The 11,440-nt window shown below is 39.7% G+C and overlaps 1 protein-coding gene across 1 annotated transcript; it reads left to right on the forward strand.

The window, feature by feature from the left end:
• Positions 1–2,078: 2,078 nt before the first annotated feature.
• Positions 2,079–5,199, forward strand: LOC130722786 (3-ketoacyl-CoA synthase 11-like; the record flags this gene model as incomplete). The annotated part of the gene is made up of 2 exons (XM_057573626.1): positions 2,079–3,014; positions 4,036–5,199. Coding segments are annotated over 2 exons (1,719 nt in total), but the record flags the coding sequence as incomplete, so codon positions are not given.
• Positions 5,200–11,440: the final 6,241 nt, after the last annotated feature.

Consider the following 11,440-nt stretch of genomic DNA (forward strand, 5'->3'; position numbering starts at 1 on the left):
ATACCCTGTGAGAAGAATAATGCAGCGGATTCTTTGGCCCGCCAAGCTTCTAGGGAAGGCTTTCCTCATCGGGTGTGATGACACCAACCATCTTCCATCATTGCCTCTTTATGTTTAAATAATGTAGTTTAATTCCTGTTTCTTTTAGCCTTCCTCTTGTAAAAAAAAACTTCATATATTCATACTCAGCTTCTAATACAACTTATTTTCACTTTATTTTTTTCATATTCCTATTACACTATCTCTCATTACTCACTCTTCTTTTCTTATGTCTCTAGCTATGTAAGTATAAATCAAAGGACCGTTAACATAACATTCGACAAGTGTGGAAAGGAAGAGTTAAAAACAAAAACAAAAGAAGAAAGAGAAAGAGAAAGCAAAAGGTAGATATTATACATTGGCAGAGACTATTTGTACCATCCCCTTTTACTATCCACACCATCCCCTTAAGTGCAAAAATACATTTATACCCCCAAATATTTTAAAAAATAACCGCTCCAATTAAAAAAAAACCTAATCCCACCATCTCCCTCTCTCATTCTCGGCTCTCATCTCCTCCTCATCTCCTTCTCTCATTCTGACGGTGGCCCTCATCTCCTCCTCATCTCCTTCTCTCACGGTTTCACGACCAAAATCCCAGCCTCCATCACGGTCCTTCACCTTCCCCCACCAAAACCCTAGCCTCCATCACGGTTTCTCTGTTGTCCATCACCATCACGATTTCAGAAGGAGAAGAAAGAAAGAGGAAGAAGGAAAACTTTGAAGGAGCAAAGCAATAAGAGGAGGAACCTTGACTCTGGTAAGTCCCTCTAAGTTGTTCCCTCTGGTTTGTTTAAAAACCCACACGTTTGTTCCCTTTTCATACAAATTTCTTGCCTCTGTTGTTCCCTCTGAGTTGTTTAAAAACCCACACACGGTTTCACCTTTCCGCAATCAAGGATTGCGGTAGTTGTGCCATCACGGGTTGTTTTTCGCAGCTCAAGTTGCGGTAGGTTCCGCAACTAGGATTGCGGTAGTTTCCGCATCTATGATTGCGGTAGTTTCCGCATCTATGATTGCGGTAGTAGTTGTTTAAATGTGATTAGTTCTTTATAGCAGTGATCCAATTCCAAAATTATTCCAATTCCAGAACCTGCAACAAAAATCGTAATTTAAATTACAGTAACTTCCGCTAAGATAGCGGAAGTTACCGCTACTAAGATAGCAGTCGTTACAACTATTTTAATTGCGAAAGTTACCGCTACTAAGATAGCGGAAGTTACCGCTACCAAGATAGCGGAAGTTACCGCTACTAAGATAGCGGTAGCAATAAAACGTCCGCAGTTTAAATGGCGGAACGAACCAGAACCCACATATTCAACCCAGATTTACGTAAAAAAATCGTAAAAATCCCAAAATTTCATCTATTTTGAGCTTCTAATCTTCTCTTGATCTCACCCGCTTATCTTCTATACTGATTTTGGAGCTTCAAATACCTCTAAGGTGTATGATATGTTGATTTAGAAGATGAAATAGGGATGGGGGAAGGTGAGAGTGGAAGAGAAAGAAGGAAGAAGAAGGTGAGGTTGGGAGAGTATTTTTTTTTACTACTTTGTATGTTTTCTATGTTGGGGGTATTTTTTGGATTATAAAAAAAGGGGATGGTGTGGATAGTAAAGGGGGATGGTACAAATAGTCTTGGCCTTATACATTATACATATGTAGTTCACCAGTTAAGAGCTAGCGTACGGTTTTGACCAAAATTTGGTGGTCTTATAGTCTTACCAACTAGTAGTATTTTTCATGCATGGTATATTTGCTATGCTAGTTTGCTTGCCACAAATGAGAAACGATGGAGAATATTACACTACAACACCTCCAGTAATCACTAACAAACAAAAAAGGCTTAAGTCTTAGCTTAACAAATGGTCCAATTCCTGAATGAATGAGAAACCCCACATACAAGAAACGCTGTATTTCCCCCCGTTGGCAAATTCAATGTTATGAATTAAAAGTTCGTTGGGGTGGTTGTATCGACTAACCATCTCTCCTCCAACTTACACCCTTTAAAGCCTTTTGTCATCTTCCACACTTAATTTCTAAACCCCATTTCTCTTCTCTTTTCTTCTCTTCTCTTCTATGTATATATCTTACTCATTCACATTCTCATATCTCAACCAGACAAATATCTATCTTCCAAATTCTACTTCTTCAATACATACAACAACACCATCAAGTTTAATTTTCCCAATCCCATTGGCATCCAAAATCCAAGTGTTTCATCTGCCATGGCAGAACAGAACAATATTCAACAACATGAAAGAATAAAACTTCCCAACTTTCTGTTATCTGTGAAACTCAAGTATGTGAAGCTTGGATACCACTGCTTAATCTCAAACGCCATGTACCTTATTCTCGTACCCCTCTTCGGCGCAGTCTCAGCTCATTTATCCACTCTTTCCATCCAAGACTTTGTCCAACTATGGGAGAATCTCAAATTCAACTTTGTCTCAGTGACTCTGTGCTCCGGCCTTGCAGTATTCCTCTCCACTCTCTACTTCATGAGCCGCCCGCGCGGCGTGTACTTGGTCGATTTCGCGTGCTACAAGCCGAAGCCAGATTGCACGTGCACCGGGGAGACTTTCGTGGAAAGATCTTCTCTCACAGGATCATTCACAGAGGAGAATCTTTCATTTCAGAAGAAGATACTTGAGAGGTCTGGGTTGGGGCAAAAGACTTATTTGCCCCCTGCAATCTTGAGGGTGCCACCAGACCCGTGTATGGCTGAAGCAAGGAAGGAAGCGGAGGAGGTCATGTTTGGTGCAATTGATCAGCTTCTTGAAAAAACTGGTGTGAAGGCTAAGGATATTGGTATTTTGGTGGTGAATTGCAGCTTGTTCAATCCCACACCATCACTCTCTGCTATGATTGTGAACCACTACAAGTTGAGGGGGAACATTCAAAGTTATAATCTTGGTGGCATGGGATGCAGTGCTGGCCTCATCTCTATAGACCTTGCCAAGCAGCTACTCCAGGTTTGCAGTAACTATTCTTTTGATATGTCTCTCATAATTTCAAAACTCAAAAGTAGAGCAATTCTTCATTCAATGAGCACAATATTTCACTACAAAAAAATTCAGTATTTTTGTGGCGGTTCTAGGAGCAACTTCAGCGGTTTAAACCGCACTCAAAATGTATAGTGAAGCGTTTCTTATAGCGCCACATATATGAGCGTCGGGAGGGCGTTCTGCGGCAGTTTTAACCAACCGTTGGATTTAATGGACAACAAGTCAAATTCTCAATATTTAATTTAGTAAAATGAATTCAAATACTAGTTTGGATGTTTTTTCAATTATTATCATTTTGATACATCACCAATTTTTTATAGATTGTATAGTACTTATATAATAATTTCTCTCATAATTATCGATCTTGTTTTAGTCTAAAGTGAGACACTTTAAAGAGTGAAGTAAATCATCGAAACGGCGGGAGAATACTAGCTTTTCCATTGAGCATAATCAATTCTGAAATTTTACAACTAAATTTCACAATATTACTCAATGAAAATCACTTTTTCCATGGATGTATCTATAGACATAAATCACTTCACTTTCAACTCACTTTTACTATAATCAAATTTGTCAAAATCAATTATGTCAACAAACGCTGATCCAAATACGTATCAGGCCTCACAAAGCATTGAATTCTTAATTGAGAGCTTTGAATATTGTAATCATATACTTGCATATATATTAAACTAATGTCTTTTAAACTCTCAAAATCAACAAAGTTTACTTTACTTTTTTAAAATCACTCGTTCTGCATTCTTTCTTGGGTTATAGTATGATGCCTAGATTAACTATTGACAACATTCATTCCAGCGAAGAAATAAGGATCCTAACTCAATGGAGACATAGGCAGTGCCTACTTGTGATGAAAATGTTTTCCATAGTATTGTACATGACAAGTGATTCTTATGCTTATGATTATCCATTGCTCCTGTAAATTTAAAACATAAGCTAACTAATCATACCTTGATGAATAATAATAATACAGGTGCATCCCAACTCTTATGCCTTAGTAGTGAGCATGGAAAACATCACTCTGAACTGGTATTTTGGCAACAACCGACCAATGCTAGTCTCAAATTGTCTCTTCAGAATGGGTGGAGCTGCAATCCTCCTCTCTAGTAAGTCCAGTGATCGCCGCCGAGCCAAATACCAATTGGTTCACACAGTGCGTACCCATAAAGGTGCAGATGACAAATCCTACGGTTGTGTCTTCCAAGAAGAAGATGAAACAAAAACAGTTGGCGTAGCACTGTCAAAAGATCTAATGGCTGTTGCTGGAGAAGCCCTCAAGACCAACATCACAACACTAGGACCATTAGTCCTTCCCATGTCAGAGCAAATCTTGTTTTTCGTTACCTTGGTTGCTAGGAAAGTGTTCAAGATGAAGATAAAGCCATATATCCCAGATTTTAAGCTAGCTTTTGAGCACTTCTGCATTCATGCTGGAGGAAGGGCAGTGTTGGATGAATTGGAGAAAAATCTTGATCTCACTGATTGGCATATGGAACCCTCAAGGATGACCCTTAATAGGTTTGGGAACACTTCTAGCAGTTCATTGTGGTATGAATTGGCTTACACTGAAGCTAAAGGGAGGATCAAGAAGGGTGACAAGACTTGGCAGATTGCATTTGGTTCTGGGTTTAAGTGCAACAGTGCAGTGTGGAGGGCTCTTAGAACCATCAATCCAGCAAAGGAGAAGAATCCTTGGATGGATGAGATTCATGAGTTTCCTGTTCATGTGCCTAAAGTGGCAAAAATTGGATCTTAAATATGGCCTATTTTAGTGGAGTAATGATATTGGTATGTGTACATACTGTTTTTATCGACATATTTCCGACACACACTTTTGCAGTAGTTTTTAACAGCCGCAAAAACATTAGTGGTAATCACTGCTAAAGTGTGTGTCGGAAGTATGTCAATAAAAAGCGTATGGCTTTCAATCATTTCCGTTTTTAGTGTATTACTATTAGGGAAGAAATCTAAATGGAAGAAACTTGTTTATGGTATTGTAGTTCACGTAAGAGAAGTGCCCAAATAGAATTGAATATTTCTCCAAGTAACTTTGCTAGTTTGTTTCTCCTGGTGACAGTGTGCTAGTATTAAATAATGTCATACACTTATTGCTCCATTAATAGAACCTTTTTCTTCATTAGTTTCTTAACATCTTTTCGAAGCTGACAATTATGGGATTAATCTCTTCAAGACTTTTGCAGATTACATTAAGTGAGTAGATCTATGAGTGTATCCAAGATTTTATTGTTGGAGGGCCGAAATAAAATGCTCAAAGAAATTGTCAATGAATATTATACTTACTTTACTTCAATGATACGTGATCTCCATTTTGTTTCTCATGGCGATCATTCCTCACAGAATAAGGGGTTTTCATGTCTGGAATGATATAACACTCCCCACCAACCATTGTCTCTCAATTCTTCAAGAAGATATTTAGTTGTTAACACAAGATTCAAAACATTAACCATATCTTGAGAACGTTGTTCTAAGGCATGACAAAGAGTGTCACTCATTTTAAATATTGATCTTTCATTATGTAACATAAAAACAAATTCAAAACTCATCAATTTATGAAATATTGCACTATGTCTCTTCATCGAGAAGAATTAGGGGCATTCTCGTTTATATTTTCAAGAAAACTAGCAGTTGCAGCGAACATACTAATCAAACTTGGTATTGATTTAAAATATGAACTCCATCGAGTTTTATCAGGATGTTGTAAGTACAATTTGATTCAAACATGTTCTAGTCTCAAGTTCATCCAAAAAGAGCAATTCAACTATATTGACATATTGCTGCCGTTGTAACTCACCGTGCCCTTTTAGTGAAGCATAAACCACATTGATTATATAAACCAAATTTCCTAAAATTTCATGAACTTCATCAACTTATCTAACTGTTGTAACAAGCTAGTATAAGTTGAATTGGATGAGAAAAACATTAAATATGATAAGCATACTTACATTCTAAAAAATATATCAAATCATTGGAGGTTAGACTCAAAACAAAAAAGAGTTATCTTGTCGGCAAATAGGGTTGTGGCGAGTTTTCAAGCGAAAATATCAAGTTGGAAGGGACTCTTGGTTTGCCATGACATGCCTCATTGCCCAAATGGTTTCCCTATGCCAAGGTGCCCTCGTTAACTCCCATATCAAAATTTAAGAATTCTTGTCCCGATGATGAATTTCCCAAGGCTAACCTATACGAATTTGGGTGGAAAATGAGTTTTCAAGGGAAAATATCAAGTTGGAATAGACTTTTGGTTTGCCATGGCTTGCCTCGTTGTCCAAATAGTTTCCCTACGCCAAGGTGCACCCGTAAGCTCCCATGTCAAAACTTGAGAATTCTTGCCTCGATGATGGATTTCCCATGCTAACCTATGCGAATTTGGGTGGAAAATGAGATCTCAAGGGAAAATCTCAAGTTGGAAGGGAATCTTGGATTGTCACATGCCTCGTTGCCCAAATGGTTTCCCTATGTCAAGGTTCCCCGTGAGCTCCCATGTCGAAATTTGAGAATTCTTGCCCCGATGATGGATATCCCAATGCTAACCTATGCGAATTTGGGTGTAAAATGAGTTTTCAAGGGAAAATATCAAGTCGGAAGGGACTCTTGGTTTGTCATGGCTTGCCTCATTTCCCAAATGGTTTCCCAATGCCAAGATGCACCCGTGAGCTCCCATGTCAAAATTTGAGAATTCTTGTCCCGATTATGGATTTCCCAAGGCTAACCTATGCGAATTTGGGTGAAAAATGAGTTTCTAAGGGAAAATATCTTGTTGGAAGGGAAACTTGGTTTGCCACGACATTCCTCGTTGCGCAAATGGTTTCTCTATGTCAAGGTGCCCCCGTGAGCTCCCATGTCAAAATTTGGGAATTCTTGCCGCGATGATGGATATCCTAAGGCTAACCTATGCAAATTTGGGTGGAAAATGAGTTTTCAAGGGAAAATATCTTGTTGGAAGGGAAACTTGGTTTGCCATGACATGCCTCGTTGCCCAAATGATTTCCCTATGCCAAGTTTCCCCCGTGAGCTCCCATGTCAAAATTTGGGAATTCTTGCCGCGATGATGGATTTCTCAAGGCTAACTTATGCGAATTTGAGTGGAAAATGAGTTTTCAAGGGAAAATATCAAGATGGAAAGGAAACTTGGTTTGCCATGGCATGCCTCATTGTCCAAATGGTTTACCTATGTCAAGGTGCCCCTGTGAGCACCCATGTCAAAATTTGAGAAGTCTTTCCCCGATAATGGATTTCCCATGGCTAACCTATGCAAATTTTGGTAGAAAATGAGTTTTCAAAGGAAAATATCAAGTTGGAAGGAAAATTTGGTTTGTCATGACATGCCTCGTTGCCCATATGGTTTCCCTATGCCACGGTGCCCCCGTGAATTCCCATGTCAAAATTAGAGAATTCTTGCCCCGATGATGGATTTCGCAAGACTAACCAATGTGAATTTGGGTGGAAAATGAGTTTTCAAGGGAAAATCCGAAGTTGGAAGGGAAACTTGGATAGCTAAGGCATGCCTCGTTGCCCAAATGGTTCCCTTGTACCCAGGTGCCACCGTGAGCTCGTTTGTCAAAATTTGAGAATTTTTTCACTGATGATGAATTTTCCAAGGCTAACCTATGCGAATTTGGGTGGAAAATGAGTTTTCAAGGGAAAATAGTAAGTTGGAAGGGACTCTTGGTTTGCCATGGCGTGCCTCGTTGCCCAAATATTTTCCATATGTCAAGGTGCACTCGTAAGCTACCATGTCAAAATTGTAGAATTCTTGCCCCGATGATGGATTTCCCAAGACTAACCTATGCGAATTTGGGTGGAGAATGAGTTTTCAAGGGAAAATATCAAGTTAGAAGGGAAACTTGGGTTTCAATGGCATGCCTCGTTGCCAAAATGGTTTCCCTATGCCAAGGTGCCCCCGTGAGCTCCAATGAAAAAATTTTAGAATTCTTGCCCCGATGATAGATTTCCCAAGGCTAACCTATGCGAATTTGGGTGGAAAATGAGTTTTCAAGAGAAAATCTCAAGTTGAAAGGGAAACTTGGATTGTCATGCCTCGTTGCCCAAATGGTTTCTCTATGCCAAGGTGTCCCAGTGAGCTCTCATGTCAAAATTTGAGAATTCTTTCCCCGATGATGGATTTCCCAAGGCCAACCAATGCAAATTTGGGTGCAAAATGAGTTTCAAGGGAAAATCTCAAGTTGGAAGGGAAACTTGGATTGCAATGGCATGCCTCATTGCCCAAATGTTTTCCCTATGCCAAGGTGCCTCGGTGAGTTCCCATGTCAAAATTTGAGAATTCTTTCCCTGATAATAGATTTCCTAAGGCCAACCTATGCAAATTTGGGTGTCAAATGAGTTTTCAAGGAAACAACTCAAGTTGGAAGCGAAACATGGATTGTCATGGCATGCCTCGTTTCCCAAATGGTTCCCCCGTAATCACCCTTGTCAAAATTTGGAAATTCTTGCCCCGACGATGAATTTCCCAAGGGTAACCTATGCGAATTTGGGTGGAAAATTAGTTTTTAAGGGAAAATACCAAGTTGGAAGGGAAACTTGGTTTTCCATGACATTCCTCGTTTCCCAAATGGTTTCCCCATGCCAAGGTGCCCTCGTAAGCTCTCATGTCTAAATTTGGGAATTCTTCCCGCGATGAAGGATTTCTCAAGGCTAACCTATGCGAATTTGGGTGGAAAATGAGTTTTAAAGGGAAAATCTCAAGCTGGAAGTGAAACTTGGATTGCCACGGCATGCCTCGTAGCTCAAATGGTTTTCCTATGCCAAGGTACCCCCGTGAGCTCCCATGTCAAAATTTGAGAATTCTTGCCCCGATGATGGATTTCCTAAAACCAACCTATGCAAATTTGGGTGTAAAATGAGTTTTCAAGGGAAAACCTCAAGTTGGATGCGAAACTTTGATTGTCATTGCATGTCTCGTTGCCGAAATGGTTTTACTATCCCAAGATGCCCCCGTGAGCTCCCATGTCCAAATTTTGGAATTTTTGCCGCGATGATGGATTTCCCAAGGCTAACCTATGCGAATTGGGGTGGAAAATGAGTTTGGAAGGGAAAATATCAAGTTGGAATGGAAAATTGGTTTGTCATGGCATGCCTCGTTGCCCAAATGGTTTTACTATGTCAAGATGCCCCCGTGAGCTCCCATGTCAAAATTTTAGAATTGTTGCCTCTGTAAGATCAAGGTTTGATCAGTGGTTGCATCTCTATATTTTGATGATTACAATTAAGGTTTGTGATGATGAACAATTGTGGTACCCTAACGTTTGTTTTTAAGTTGTGACAAACAGGTTCTGAATCTGATCCAAGCCTATTCGTTCAGAAGAAGAAGAACCAAGGGTTACTAAAAAGAGAGCTCATTAACCTACCATGTTCATTCAGAATAGTGGCAAATACTTTAGAAGCTCTGAAGATGGAAGCTCTCAAGAAGATCTGAAGAACTCAAGTCAGAAGTTCTGAAGACCAGATGTTCCAGTGGAACGGTCCAGAAGCAGAAGACTCAAGTTCTGAAGACTTGCAAGAAGTTGGTTCTGAAGACCCAGGCTATTCTAGCTCTACGATCAGAAGTTCTGAGGAACTTGTTCAGAAGCAGAAGTTGCATGGTCAGAAGACTCCAAGCTTCAATCTGACGATGATCAGAAGCTTCATCAACATTCATCTGAAGCTCCTTCATCACAAGTCAACTGGTGAAAGGACAGGTCGCTATCATAGTACAACGTCGTACAAGTCTCAGTCTGTCCGCCACCTACCTTGTACAGCCTAGCAGTCTGATATTACAGAATTGCCACTCCAACGGATAAAACCCTAGCAACGGCTACATCACAAGTCTTGGAGTATATAAAGGGTGAAGAAAGAAGAAAGAGGCCAAGAAACTTTGCTGAAAATATTCAACAAAAACGAACCATTCTCTTAGCATTATTTCTTCACTGTTCTTAAACATCTGAGTTTACTATTCGCTTGTTAGAAGCACTCATTGTAAACCCGAAACCTTTTACATCATATTGTAAAGTTCATCAAGAGACCAAGGTTGGTCGGATCTTGAGAAGACTGAATCAAGGCTGATTCAGTATTTAGCTAGTCTTAAGAGGATCGGTAGATCAGCTTCTTAAGAGGATACTAGTGAGAAAATCAGTGTACTGTTAGTCACTTAGCAGGTTGCAAAGTGCAGTTGTAACACTCATTGATTTTAGTGGATTGCCTTCATCAGAAGAAGGAAGAAATCACCTTCACAGGTGGACTGGATTAGCTTGAGCTTTTATCTCAAGTGAACCAGGATAAAATACTCGTGTGCTTTACTTTCTATTATTCGGCACTTAGTTTTCTTATCTTTGAGTTTTGAAAAAGCCAAAAAAAAAACTTTACCGGAGATACAAAAACTCTATTCAAACCCCCCCTTTCTAGTGTTTTTCGCACCTTCAATTGGCATCAGAGCTGCAGTTCTGATTTTAACACCTAACAGTGTTCAGTGATCCAGAACCTTGTGTAAAAAACAAGCAATGTCCCAAGCCAATACTTCCGCTGACAACAACAACAACAACAATCAACTCAGAGCACCAATCTTTGATGGTGAAAAGTTTGAGTACTGGAAAGATAGAATAGAATGTTATTTCCTTGGCACTGACCCAGATCTCTGGGATATGGTCATTGAAGGCTATACTGATCCAGTAGATGCTTCAGGAGTGAAGATCCCTCGTTCTGAAATGACTGACGCTCAGAAGAAGCGTTTCAAGGATCATCACAAGGCGAAGTCCATGCTATTCAGCTCAATATCATATATTGAGTATGAGAAGATCTCTGACAAAGAAAATTCTAAATCCATCTTTGACTCCTTGGTCATGACGCATGAAGGAAATGAAGAGGTCAAGGAAACCAAGGCTCTTGCTCTCATACAACAATATGAGCAGTTTAAGATGAAATCTGGTGAAACCATTGAGGAGATGTACTCAAGGTTTCAAACTCTGATTGCTGGAATCAGAGTGCTAAACAAGGGCTACTCTACTGGTGATCATGTCAAGAAGATTATCAGAAGTTTGCCTAAAGAGTGGAGAGCTTTTGTCACTGCCCTGAAACTCTCCAGAAACTTGAACTCTTTGAAGTTAGAAGAGCTCGTGAGTCATCTCAGAAGCCATGAGATTGAACTCAAAGGAGACAAGCCTCAGAAGAAAGACAAGTCTATTGCTCTTAAGTCAAAGTCTGACAAAGCAAAAGCCTATCAGGCAGAAGAGGAAAATTCATCTGAAGAGCTATCAGACGCGTCTGATGATGAAGAGCTATCTCTTTTCACAAAGAGGTTAAGCAAACTCTGGAAGAACAGACATAGCAAAGGCAAAGGACCAAAGAAAAGTTCAGGAAGATATGAA

Source organism: Lotus japonicus, chromosome 6 (genome assembly GCF_012489685.1).
Source record: "Lotus japonicus ecotype B-129 chromosome 6, LjGifu_v1.2".
Lineage (NCBI taxonomy): Eukaryota > Viridiplantae > Streptophyta > Magnoliopsida > Fabales > Fabaceae > Lotus > Lotus japonicus.